Raw genomic sequence first — 14,583 nt, 5'->3', positions numbered from 1 at the left:
AGCCAGCGGAAAGCAGCTACTTACATTCTCCCTCTCGTTGCCGTGCTCGTATAGAGGTTGGGGAAATTTGTGATAGTCGGGAAGGGGCGAGGCGGGGTTAAACCTGGGATCGTATACTTCGCTGTGAGGGTTTGCCCTCGGGTCGAGAGTTCGATCATAGGAGAATCTTTGAGGACTTATGTCACGCGGACGATCATATTGCTGTCTGAATGGACTGGCTCTAGACTCCTGATAAAATGTGCAAAACATAAAAACACTAAACTTTAAAAGACAAAGCAGCTGAACAAAATGTAAATCGAATACCTGCAATCTGATTAACAGTTAAGTCTAGTCAGACAATATGAACAGTGGCTAACTAAACGTTCAGATTTAAAATCGATGATAAGTTATCTGTTCAGAATGATGTTGTCACTAAGTTCCGTGTAACCAAATACATGAAGCAGAGGTGCGAAAGATATTCGTGGAACACTGTACTTGTTTATGTTATTATCGCATTTACAAACTTCTTATTGCTTTTTAAAAAGAGCAAATTAGTTGTATTTCTTTACGAAAACCCTCATCTTAAATGTCTTGAAGAACAATCATTCAGTTTCTGACAGACTTATCTCTGCTCTTTTAATTTTAGCAGCTTCCGTTTAATTTTTATCAGAATTACGAAAATTCATTACTTTTAGGGTATTATTAACTTTGCTTTGCGATTTTTTGCAATTGCATCAATACATTTATCCATCACTGCAATACTTTTGTTTTATTTGTATATACCATAGATAATACGCGCGCTTCAGACATGAGTGTAGGTAAGTGCAAACCTCTTGAAAACAGTGTTCTGCATAAATCAGAATGCATGTACTGTAATCTATATATTTCCCTTAACATTTTTAATCTCAGAAACTGAACTCAGTACTTTTGGAGAATCTTACCTCGTATTTTGGCTCAAACCGAGTCTCGCGCATCTGATTCTGAAAAAAAAATAGTATTACGCAATTATTTAATTTTAATTTTTTAATGAGGTCAATCTGAAGATTTATCAGCCTTATATTGTGTATGACGTCAAAACACACAAGCGTCACCAAATGACAATAATTGTGTTACATGTTGCTTGTTGTATTATTTTGTTTTGTTGGGTTTAATGTCGCACCAACACAATTATAGGTCATACGACGACTTTCCAGCTTCGATGGTGGAGTAAGACCCCAGGTGCCCCTCTGTGCATTGTTTCACGAGCGGGCACCTGGGTAGAACAAACGGCCTTCCGTAAGCCAGCTGGATGGCTTCCTCACATGAAGAATTCAACGCCCTCAGTGAGGCTTGAACCCACATCGGCGAGGGGCAAGTGATTATAACCACTCGGCTATAGAGGACATGTATGTTGTATAGATAGATAATGGATAGATAATGTAATAACTTGTAAGATTTGAATATAAATAAAGTATAATAGCCATGAAAAATATGTTTGAATGTTCGCACTGATTACTTAAATGGATTTGACGACAGATTTTTAAAGTATATATGTATGTTCGAATTGAAAAGTTTGATAGATGTTATACTAGCTTTGTAAAATACGTTTATAAATATCCTCACACTGATCAATTAAATGGATTTTACACTAGCCTTGTAAGATCACACTTATCAGTATAATGCATTTGACAGTAGACTTGTAAAGCACATTTATATGGTCGGGCTGTTCAGTACAATGGATTTGACAGTAACCTTGTAAGTCATATTTGTTCAGAACAAAGGAATTGACCGTAACCTTGTAAGTCATATTTGTTCAGAACAAAGGAATTGACAGTAACTTTGTTAGTCATATTTGTTCAGTACAATGGATTTGACAGTAACATTGTAAGTCATATTTGTTCAGTACAATGGATTTGACAGTAACCTTGTAAGTCATATTTGTTCAGTGCAATGGATTTGACAGTAACCCTGTAAGTCATATTTGTTCAGTACAATGGATTTGACAGTAACCTTGTAAGTCATATTTGTTCAGTACAATGGTCATATTTGTTTAGTATAATGGATTTGACAGTAACATTGTAAGTCAAATTTGTTCAATACAAGGGATTTGACAGTAACCCTGTAAGTCATATTTATTCAGTATAATTGATTTGACAGTAACCTTGTAAGTCATATTTGTTCAGTACAATGGAAGTCATATTTGTTCAGTACAATGGATTTGACAGTAACCTTGTAAATCATATTTGTTCAGTGCAATGGATTTGACAGTAACATTGAAAGTCATTTGTTCAGTACAATGGATTTGACAGTAACATTGTAAGTCAAATTTGTTCAATACAAGGGATTTGACAGTAACCCTGTAAGTCATATTTGTTCAGTATAATGGATTTGACAGTAACCTTGTAAGTCATATTTGTTCAGTACAATGGAAGTCTTATTTGTTCAGTACAATGGATTTGACAGTAACCTTGTAAGTCATATTTGTTCAGTGCAATGGATTTGACAGTAACATTGAAAGTCATATTTGTTCAGTACAATGGATTTGACAGTAACCCTGTAAGTCATATTTGTTCAGTATAATGGATTTGACAGTAACCTTGTAAGTCATATTTGTTCAGTACAATGGATTTGACAGTAATCTTGTAAGTCATATTTGTTCAATACAATGGATTTGAAAGTAACCTTGTAAGTCATATTTGTTCAGTACAATGGATTTGACAGTAACATTGTAAGTAATAGTTGTTCAGTACAACGGATTTGACAGTACACATTTTCACATTGTTCAGTTTAATGGATTCGACGACAACCTTGTAAGATTCACATTGATCAGTTTAATGGATCTGACACTAATAACGTTAAATAAAGCTCATATGTATGTTCCGGCTGACCAGTTGAATGAATCTGACGATAGCCTTGTAAAGCACACTTGCAAATAAATGAAATTCTACCTGATTGATTTGCAACATTGTTCGGTTTTCCTTTTTATACGTATACATCTTTTTATGTGACAAACTGTTTGAATGATTACAGTTAAGCACATAAACAATTGAGGTGTACTAGCTACGTGAAAGAATTTATCAACAAAAACATTTAAATGGACATTACATATAACATAAAGAAATAATGTTCTTCAATTTCTATACTTACACGGTGCATGATCGGCCACTTTCAAATCTGTAAGTAAATATATAATAATATATTTTCAAATAATAGAAACTTTCAAACATCAAAGAAATTAACTACCAACTGTTACAAAGGAAACATTATTATTTTTACCAAGTGTATTTGAGCCGCGCCATGAGAAAACCAACATAGTGGCTTTGCGACCAGCATGGATCCAGGATTCATGCTGTCCGCTAACGGTTTCTCTAATTGCAATAGGCTTTGAAAACGAACAGCATGGATCCTGACCAGACTACGCGGATGCGCAGGCTGGTCTGGATCCATGTTGGTCGCAAACGCAATATGTTGGTTTTCTCATGGCGCGGCTCATTTATTCTCATAACGCTGCAGTATAGAGTAAATTTTGTTTCAATACAAATATAGAATGACTTCAAGCACGTTTTCGATCTCTTTAACTTCACGTATTGTAATTTCTAATAAACACTTGACCTTAGTTTGAAATTAGTCTTCTCGGGTTATAGTGTTTCAAGAGTTCTCTACCAAAGTCCTCATTCTTAAAACGTCTCAATATTTACATCTTTAAAAGGTTTGTTGTCGTCATAATTTCATTGACTGAATTTAATTTGCATACGTGCCTATTAAAGCTACTCGCCCATAGTTTGGGTAAGATTTTTCAACATGTTCATTTCATCAAAGTTTGGCATAGAATGTATATATAACACTGAAAATGATAAGTGAGTTAAAATTAAAGTTAGGTATTGGTAGTTAAAATGCAAGAAGAATGTTTTATTTTCTACATTATTTCAATGGCGTTGCAACGGTTTACTACCTTCTGCACAATATTTTTGGTTATTCATAAGAATATCTTGAAAAAGTCTTTTTCAATAAGTTTGTACCACTAGTCGCTTTCAGAGTACTCACATTTTTTAGGATTTTTGAGATAATTGTTTTTTTTTGCCTAAAATGTGTGGGTTTGTCCCTTTACAAATTGACATAAATTACTGGCATATCGTTGATGTGACGATAACCTGCTGTCATTCTTAGCTCTAATATGATTAATTGCTAATTTCAGTTTTATTGGGACCAATAGTACTAAACTGTTACCTTTTATATCAAGTAATTTCTGTATCTAAAATCTATTGAGTGTTCTGATTTATTGGTCTAGTATTTGGATGTTTTGTTAATATCTGTATGAAGTCGTGTAATTCTATGATACAGCACTTTGAAGGCTGAAAAATGACTTGATTTAACCACATTTCCAGTATCGCTTCTGCTTTAAGTAACAAAAGTTCACACTTTAAATATGTCTAAATATATTAAATCCATGTTTACGTATAAAAACAACAATTATAAAATTACTCAAATGGCAGAGTCAAATTTAAAGATAGCTTAAAATATTACTTGTAACTTTCACTTTGATATCTTGCTTGGGCTGATGTTTTAAATAAAGACGTTAACGATACTAACCGATTGCAACACTCATTTTTCACAGATTCATATTGGTTGATACATGTATGTTGAAAGTCTAGATGGTGCTGCATAATTGTGATTTAAGGGCTTTCAAACATAACAAAATACTAGTAATACAGAAATAGTATATGCTATTGCCAACTGATGTTTATATGTTTGATGTGGTTAAGACAGCAGTGAACAATGTATGGTTTATATATGCTAACTTTATTACGCTTTCTTATTTTTCTTTCGTAGTTTATTTGTCTTTGATCTTCCCCCATAACAACCATGTAGGAGTTTAAAAGCAAACGGTTTTCAACTTATTTTGCAGGATATCCATAATATTTGCATTACAAATTTAAAACATTTGAATTAAGTGAAGACCGTACAATAATTTTACGTAAATATTTACTGTAGGTCAAATGAACATTGCGTTCTGACTAATGCCTGATCATGACCTTTAAGATATGTTTGAAACTAAACTATTTCCAAATCCTCTTAAAAGGTATTTACTGCTATTAAAGTTCAGCTTAATTATCTAATAAGTTCTGTCTTTATAAGTACATTAGGATAATTTCGTTTGACTCGACCGAAATATTGTAAGATATATATATATACGACTGTATATCAATTATAAACTAATATCAATTATATCGATGCATTGTTTCATTTTTGTTTATAAAATGCAAAAATTCTTGAATACGATTCATGTCCTTTAGAAAAATACTAAAATGAATTGCTTGTTCCACATCAGTCATTTGTTTCACAAAAACAGGCCAATAAATGAGTAGTCGTGACACCTTTTTGTTTCTTAAAAAGCACTATTGTAATTTATGTTAATTTGTATGCCAACACTTAATAAACATTTTTATTATTATCATTTTTTATTATTCCTAAATCAAGGAAATCAATAAACTATTACAACAGTAAAGCTCATGTCTGCTACATTCAACCACAGTTTCATAACAATTTTGCTACATATAGTCTCTGTTTCATTACAGCTTGGCTACATTCAGCCTCAACTTCATTACAGCCTTGCATTCCCTAAAATCCCTTCATTACAACTTTGTTACACTCAATCTCAGTTTCATTACAACCTTGCATTCAACAAACTCTGCTTCATTATAAGTTTGCTTCACTCAACCTCAGCTTCATAACAGCCTTGCATTTTTCGAACTCTGTTTCATTAAAACTTTTCTACATTCAACATGAGCTTCGTTATAGCCTTGCATTCTTCAAACTCTGCTGCATTACAACTTTTTCTCCTTTAACCCCAGCTTCATTACAATCTTGCATCATCCAAACTCTTTTTTATTACAACTTTGCTACATTCAATAAAATCTGTAAAAAGATCATTTGAAAGCAAATAATGCAACCAAGAATAATAATAGCAGACTCAGTTTGATCAAACTCAGTTTCATCACAACTTTGCTACTATCAGACTAATTTTGTCACATTCAAATATGTTAAAAACTGTTCACACCATTGAAAACAGGTCATTATGATAAAGCATGATTTTAAAATTAATTTCTTCCCTGCCAATAAAATGATATTCAGTATATTTATCTTCATAAATATATTATATAGTAAATAGTTTTCGAATGTGCTATATCATCGCTTAAACAGGGATTATCGTCTTTACAGGATTTTTAGTTTAACACCGTTGTTTTTCTCTTGGTTTGTTATATATATATAGCTCCCTTATATAACTATTCGCATTTACTTAAAATGCAAATCAATAGTTTCAATGTTTAGCTGTTGAAAAGATAAGAATATTTTGACAAGTAAGACAATATGTTTGAACATTTGATCACTCAAACAAATCGGGCAATTGTGAGGTATACAATAGGTGCTAGCCCTTTAATATTGTAGCCCATTGCTTTTTGTAATTCTATACATGGAGATTTAATTGTTTTCGTTTTGCAAATAGTTCGCATAGATCATATTTGCTTCTGCAAACTAGAACGATTTCTCCTGTAAATATTCATTGTTGATATGTGCACGCACTCACTTTTCCTAATTAGCGGGTGTAATTCAAGTATTTTTAAAACAATTTTAAAAATGTATCTTCTGCTGCTCAAAATCAAGGAAATATAATGTTCAAGCTTTTACCATTTCTTAAGTGTTCACTATTTAAAAACTGCACAAAATTTAAAAGATAATAGTAGTAAATAAAAAATCGCCCATTTATGTAGTTATTAAATCCTGCTTAAAGGTGCACTTACAATAAACAAATTAAAATCTTCTAAACAAATGAATATACAACAAAAAATAAATTTCAACATTCAAAATGTATTTACCTTGAGTTTTAGGAAACTGAAGTCCAAGATATATTAAATACGTTCACATGAGACCGTCGTTGGGCAAAATATTTAAGAAACACCCTGTCATATATTTGTAATTATACTTTCAAATTGCACCTCTTTTCTTATGTAAATTACAGTTATTCCCTTTTTTGTTTACTTATTGTCAACAAACGTATACAGCGGGCAAGTCTGACACTACCGATACTCTATTTTTTCCGATCAACGCATGCTAGTTGAGCAGTTATTTAAACAAAATACAAAGTAGCGTTTTGGAGAGCTGTATTACGATTTATCAGGTTAAATATTTTCAATGGGTACACACTACAATAGAAACGCGTAAGAATAACATGATCAAGTAAACGGAACATTGCAAACATTTTTCTTATGGACTTTGCTGATCCGAAACTAGAAAATTCCACAATGTTAATATCAAAACTACAAGAGTTGTTAGAGCAAATACCTACAAACCTTTATTCTTTGTTTTCTTTATTTAAATGAATTATAATTGAATTTACTTTGTTATGATTGATATGTACACCAATGTTACAAGCGCGATTCAAAAGTCCAAACAAATAAGATATTAACGTCAACCTGGTGAATACTAAATATATGTACAATTTTAACAAAAACCTTTCCTATTTATAAAATGCACAATACTTCTGTATTAAAGCGTGTCATTTATAAAATCCATTCATACCGATATGAATAAAAAACAAGGAATTGTTCAATCGTGGTTTTGCACAGTACGGTGTGTTGTTCTGGTAGGTGTTGTTTTATCTGATTATGATATTTGTCCAGAATAGCGTGCGTTTGGCTTTACATGTTACTTAATGGCATGGCTCTAAAACAAACAATCTTTCCTTACCTTTGATGCATGCCTACTCAGTAAGGTACAATTGATTGGCAATGTTTACCAATTAGACATCTTTTCTACACCAAAATGAATTCCATCTGTTACCAGACAGGATACAACTTTTACCAAATATGTTATATGTTATATGCAGTCTGACACATTTCGTGGACTCTTGATTGTGTGCCAGTGGTCTTAACTATTCGCCCTGAGACAATAACTGAGTTGGTGTGACTGTAAATCCAACAGAATAAATGCTAACAAATAACTACTCACTTTCGAAGGTTCTCTACTTTGATTTCAGTTTCATTCGCACAGCTATACAACTGGAAGGTGGGTGGATGGCTGGGTGGATATATAAAGGTGCTCGACCATGCCTAAAAAATGCCAAGAGAATATGTAGTCTCCTTCCATAGATACATTTATCATTTTTATTGTTACAGAAAAGTGTCAAAATTATCAGAAACTGCATTTATAAAGCATTTATAAACACTTTATGATAACGATTTGAAAACAGGGCATAATAACTTTTAAAAATGATGACTAAGAATTAGCATTAACATAAAAAGGAGATTAATGAAATTTTGTCAGCTGTGGCTAAATATTTTCATCATTTAACTTTTTATATGATTTTAAAGCTGTTTACAACATCTCATCATATTATGAAAGTCAACAACACTGTTAATCAGGATAGGTTAAACAGGCCTGTATCTGAAAAGGATTTCTCTCTATCTGTTCTCAGGGCTTTATCTCACTCTGTCCCTCTGGCCAGATCATTCTGCGTATGTCCTAGTGGAGGATGAATTTCGCGCCCTGTGTGGTTGTGTTTGCTATATGTAAAGCGCCTTTGAACGTGTTTATCATGAAATGGGCGCTATTTAAGTCTGGTATAATGATAATAATAAAACACTGTTACACTGTTATACTAGTGACGCACTAGTATAAAAAAAAACATATTACATTTCAAAATCCTGGCGAACCTCCAGGAAAATTACTTTGTTTCTGAATACTGAACTTTTGCATGAAACCATATTTAGCTGCATTTAGTTAGATAACAGTTTGAAATATAGTACTGACTTTTACCTGGGCTCTTCGGTGTAAAACAATTAAAAAGAAAACAAAAATGAAATGTGCGTCAGTAATAATAATGTAAGTCTTTTGGAAGCACAAAACATAGCCAAACCCAAAATAGTAGCAGCCTAGGTTAGATTAAATGAGCCGCGCCATGAGAAAACCAACATAGTGGGTTTGCGACCAGCATGGATCCAGACCAGCCTGCGCATCCGCGCAGTCTGGTCAGGATCCATGCTGTTTGCTTTCAAAGCCTATTGCAATCAGAGAAACCGTTAGCGAACAGCATGGATCCTGACAGACTGCGCGGATGCGCAGGCTGGTCTGGATCCATGCTGGTCGCAAACCCACTATGTTGGTTTCCCCATGGCGCGGCTCAAATGTGCTTTTTACCTACATTTCACATTCATGTGTTTTCCCATCCATCCTGACTGTTACTGCTTGATAAAATCGATAGATCGATAAACAGACAATTTTGAAGCATGGTTTTACGCAAATAAATATTTAAATAGCAGACTCGATCTGACTGAGTCTGTTCGTAAGACTGACGAAATATACATCATAGCAAATTAAAGAAGCTGCAAAGCAAGCGTTGAAAATTTTTACTCTTCAAAAAAAAACTGACTGGTATCTTCGCAAGAACAAATAGGATATGATGATTATTTTGTTGCAAATGCAATCCAAATGAAAGGAGCAATTGTCATTTAAATTTGGCTTTTTTCCTGAAACCCGACTTTCAGGAGAAACCTATTAAAACTGCTCTGTTGTTCCATCTATTCCATTTGCTGGAGTATTTACCTACCTATGCTACCGGGTCCTCTTTATTATTCAGTAACGGAAGTCAAGGTTGTGTATCTCTACTGCTTATATATACTAAAATGTAGTGTACGTTTATCATATGTTCTGTTTACGTGACTGTTGCCATCTTTTTCCGTACAACTTGTCGATTCTATTTGTTGTCAGCCTACTTTGAGATGCATGGCTTTGGTTGCGTTTTGTCTACTGTGCTCTGTGCTTCTGGGAAATATACCTTTACCTTTTAATTTAAAAAAAAGGTAAGTGTAGATTTTCCAGAAGCACAGAACACCCCAAACACAGCCATAGAGCCATGCATCGCATGGTATGCCCGCAAGCTGTTATATTTCGATCACTTCAGATTTTTCAGCACGACATGTATGTTGTGTTAGTTTACTGTTTAATTTTTCAGATTGAACATTTCAGCATGGGTGGTTCCAATACTCCTGCTTTAATAGCTTTGGGTATTGTTTAATCACCCACCGGATATGGTGCCTGCTTTTTAATTTTGTCTTTTGGCAGTTTCTGTGATATGCGGGCTCCTTAACCTTAGATACTCTCTCTAAATTCCAGTTTGTTTAGTTCTACCAATTGTTTTCCCAATAAGGGCAACATCGTTATTTTAACTGGGGACACACGCCGCTTTTTGTGGAACTGCACTCTGCGTATCATTAAAGGTTCGATGTGCACCGCCGTTTGAATACTTTTGCGGGTGTCTCTACATTATATTCCGATACTTTTAACATGTGAAATGTTGAGTTCTGCTCAACCCTGGGCTGTAGGGCGTGAACAGTAGCTTGCATTTCCACTACTGTTCTTGACCAGGCTCAGTCAAACCGAGCCTGCAACATTTTCGTGTATGTCGTGTTGGGTGACCTGTGGTTTTCAACTTTTTCTATTGTAGATTAATTACGGTGTCAATTTTATCGTGACTCCATTTGCGAAATGTGGCTATTGTAGCATTCAGTGTGCACAGTACTTCCATGTATTTTATGCTTATATTTTATCGTGTTCGTTCGTTTTTTGGGGTTTTTTTTGCCGAAAACCTTTCTGTATATATCTTTATTATCATAGAGAGAGAAAAAATTAAAACTAATCATCATCATGCCATGTCTTTTGAAAAGCAGCATATTATCCTCAGATAAAATAATGGCTTTGCCCTGAACGAGAAAACAATGGGCAGATAGAAAAAAAAGTCTTCACATCAACAGGAACTCACGACAGGACTACTCAAGATAATATAAAGTAAAATTTAATGTACTAAGTTTTCCATTACGACCTATTCCATCACTGACACGTAAACTTAGACACCTATGAAAAGATGTTGGAGTAAACTATGATGTATAAAATATATATATGTTTCGTTGGAAACATACTTAGAATGGTTGTGCTCTTTCTTTTAATCCGAGAATCTCGCAAGTCTCGAGCAAATCTTTGCATAGGGTCGTCCTAATATATATATCAACTCTTCTAATATATAATACGATGTAAATTCAGTTGCATAAATTATGCTGGTCGTGAGTATCTTGGAAATAGTTTATCTAAAGGCTATTCTACTACATTTGACAATCATATAAATAAGGGTTCAGATATTTTAGATCGATATGTCTTAATTGCGTGGAAATGGCGTAAATATTTAATATTCACGAACGTGTGCGGAAAGTTTAACAATTTGATTGATCAAATAAAGGCTGGTGAATATAAAACATGGGAAAACTTTCAAATGATTAAAGCGTAAACATATCATCTACTGAACCAGTTTCAAGCGTAACAATTAAATATTTGAAAATTCTTTGTTTGCACCGTAATTTTATGATAGCCATATCAATTGCCTAAACAAACACTACATTAAGAAATCTGTCAAATTTAAACATATACCGTTAGCACGGTAAGGTTAGGTTTACACAATGTTGTTATTATTTCGTCCTTTGAAATTATTGTGTCCATTCAAAGTAAATATAAAAGAAAACAATGACAACTTTAGTCCAACAGGTAAAACCACGTCTAGAGAAGACAACCACCCAAACATCACGCTACATGAAAATGTGTGTTCATGTAAATATAAATCCATGTACATGGACTTAGCATATGTATATATCTGCACCAGTGAATGAAATAATAAGACACCGAAGTAAAAAAAAAAGACACTACATACTTGAAGAAGGATACGTGTTGGACCGTTCAGCGGTAACACAACCACTGGGAAATTTAAACTAGTTTACTGGCGACAAAATCTCATTGTTTAGCCCCCCGCCCCCTTCCTGTATTATAAAACAGTTAAATAAAATTGCTCCTCACCAGGTGAATCCCTTACACACGTAACAGTAAACACTGGAACACATTGTAAAACACAAACAAGCTCATATATCAAAACCTATGGAACAATAAACTTGGAGACTTTCCGGAAGTCAGAACACCTAACTAACACCATTTTGGGCACGACGAAAAAAGAAAAGGGAAACTTCTTAAATATTCTTTCATATGTAAACTTCAAAACAGCAGACTTAAAGTGCCTTGTGACTGCCCTAAAAACTCCCCGTGTTATTTCTCGTCCTTTTGAATCGTGGAGTTGATTCACTGTAAAAGTATAATAGAGTTCAGTTTAATCCGGTGATAGGAGGCGGTTTCATGGATATTGGACTCAATACCTCAGTCGAAGAGCTAGTTATTATTTTTCCTTTTTGCGTTCTATGCTTCGAAAAGATCTACATGAAGAATTAACCAGACTTCACAACAGATGTCCTTAAATTTCGTGCAGCAGCCTAAAACATCTCTAAAGTCACACCATACACAGGTCCATCGTTGTTATTATATCTGACATTTGGGGTCATGGAGTCCATTTAACGTATCTGTATAAAAGAGTTCTGCTGTAATGAGCCTGGGGTGGGATTAAGGATTGTACTTCCCATTACCTTTCATGAACAGACTTCAAGCAGAATAAGATAACAGAAAGAATCATTTCAACAAAAATATACATAAAATTTGCAAACGAATGGAAAAGCAACAATGTAAATTTCTGGTTATATTTATTGAACTATATATCTACAAGCATATAAAATATATTCCTTTCAAGTATTGTATTTACTCTCTCCGTACCAATAAATTATATCACAGCAATAGGGCATGTAAAATGTGCAATATATCTACATAATGAGGACATTAACACAAGAACAAACAGCTACTCAAGTACACCTGTGCCATACTGTATCCATATATAACATGATCTTATGTATTGTAGTTAGTAAATAATAGAAAATAACCGTTTTTGTCAGTAGTTATAAATCAAATACGGCAATGTTTTAGCAAACAGAAGTCCTTTGCTACATTTAAAAGCTTTTTGCTTTCAATTTGAGAGAAACAATGTAGATGTTAAACACGGAAACAAAAATGCACTGCTTCTGTTTGATAAAAGTCAACGTTTTAGCTCAAGTCTTTGTTCACTGAAATACCATACTGGCAAATATGAACTAACGTCATTGCTGCAAAACATTTTTCACACGTCTAAGACAGAATAGGCGGATGAGTAAATTATCCGAGTGTGTCCGCTTGAATTATTTAAAAGTAATTTCTGATTCATTCTCTTGTGAAAATTTTGTTAATGTGTTAAATCGAGTTATTTCATCTTGTAAACATGTATAAAGACGTGCAAGTTAATTAAATACAAGAATGGATTAACGCAAAATTCTAATTCACTTTTAGAAATTAGTATTTCTGGCATTTATGTATATAGTATACCTTGTAATGGATGCCTTTATTTGTTCAAATGTTGATCGCTAAACAAGTGTACTTTTCTTCTTTTATTACCTTATCATATCTTATCATAAGATATGATCTAGTCCATTTCATAAAAAGCGAAAACTCACGACTATTTCAGCACTACGAAATGTGTGGGCATATACATTAGTATCGTATCAAATTGACAGCTGAAGGGCTAAAATATAATGTATTTAAATCAAGCGTGTACTATCATACGTCTATACGGTTGAAATATTACGTAGACCAGGCAAAATATGAAGACATTTAATCTGGGAGAAGTGTATATAGGCAACCTGGCTTCAAACATTGTTAAATTTGATAGATTTTACAGCAACAAGCTGTAACTAAAATATCTTGCATTCCTAGTTCTAAACATGTAGAAACAACGAGAATACTATAAACTAACCAGGCTGTAATCACAGCCGATAAATAATTGTCTTTTAAAGAATGTGCACACATTATAATGGAAACTCTACATTCTCCAGTCTTCAAGATCCATTATCACAGTGGTTGGTGCGGATACTCGATCCTGAGCTTCTTTGCACTTCAAATATTCGGCTACAATAGAAAAAATGGATATCGTATGTTTTATTTTACTGTTCAACAACAATTATGTTTAAAGATGGTAACTCAAACACTCTTTTAGATCTTATTTAACTGTCTTTACACGGGAAGAAAGTTTCTTTTTCCAGGTAGTTACAACTGAACCATAGAATTCTATAGAATTCAAAAAACTGAGCTTTCCTGTACGGTATATAATGGCCGCACCATGAGAAAACCAATATAGTGCATTTGCGACCAGCATGGATCCAGACCAGACTGCGCGTTCGCTAACGGTTTCTTTAATTGCAATAGGCTTTGAAAGCGAACAGCATGGATCCTGACCAGACTGCGCGGATGCGCAGGCTGGTTTGGATCCATGCTGGTCGCAAATGCACTATGTTAGTTTTCAAATGGTGCGACTCAATTATGTTACGATGTAGATTTTGAAGTCTGCAGAAAGGTTAGAGTAACTTACGATCTGTGAAATATCTATGTGTTTCGTTGAGACTGTCAAACATGCTTAATGTGATTATGCTATTTCTTTTGATCCAAGAACCTCGCAAATGTCGAGCAACTCTTTGCCTTGGGTCGTCGACTGGAATTGATGATGCTGAAAAGCGAGATGTAAAGACTGAGCAACCAAGATCAAACATGAACAGCTACAATCAAGAAACCTTTTGAAATAAGAATAAATTGTAATAAAAGATTGATACGCAAAAACGAGACCGA

At 33.9% G+C, this 14,583-nt stretch overlaps 2 protein-coding genes across 13 annotated transcripts in view; both read right to left on the bottom strand.

Annotated features, from left to right (window-relative positions):
- LOC123550637 (uncharacterized) overlaps positions 1-7,376 on the bottom strand; it is a 30,646-nt gene extending 23,270 nt beyond the window's left edge. Inside the window, exons 1-4 of one of the 7 annotated variants that reach the window (XM_053545286.1) lie at positions 7,308-7,376; positions 3,106-3,132; positions 921-959; positions 25-228 (exon numbers count right to left, since the gene is read on the bottom strand). In XM_053545286.1, coding sequence (XP_053401261.1) covers positions 25-228; positions 921-959; positions 3,106-3,114 — 252 coding nt within the window. In that variant the 5' untranslated portion in view covers positions 3,115-3,132; positions 7,308-7,376. Of the gene's footprint in view, positions 1-24; positions 229-920; positions 960-3,105; positions 3,133-6,833; positions 7,163-7,307 lie in introns of those variants that run through there. The other 6 variants (XM_053545285.1, XM_053545287.1, XM_053545288.1 and 3 more) reach the window with 6 other exon arrangements.
- Positions 7,377-12,568: 5,192 nt separating this feature from the next.
- Positions 12,569-14,583, bottom strand: part of LOC123549501 (uncharacterized) — a 29,160-nt gene continuing 27,145 nt past the window's right edge. For all 6 annotated transcript variants that reach the window (XM_045337631.2, XM_053545283.1, XM_045337634.2 and 3 more), the window contains 2 exons: positions 14,330-14,464; positions 12,569-13,869 (listed from right to left, as the gene is read on the bottom strand). In XM_045337631.2, coding sequence (XP_045193566.2) covers positions 13,784-13,869; positions 14,330-14,464 — 221 coding nt within the window. In that variant the 3' untranslated portion in view covers positions 12,569-13,783. The remainder of the gene's footprint in view (positions 13,870-14,329; positions 14,465-14,583) is intronic.

Source organism: Mercenaria mercenaria, chromosome 6 (assembly GCF_021730395.1).
Source record: "Mercenaria mercenaria strain notata chromosome 6, MADL_Memer_1, whole genome shotgun sequence".
NCBI classification, from domain to species: domain Eukaryota; kingdom Metazoa; phylum Mollusca; class Bivalvia; order Venerida; family Veneridae; genus Mercenaria; species Mercenaria mercenaria.
Note: the sequence above shows the minus strand (reverse complement) of the source record. Positions and strands in the feature narration are given on the sequence as shown.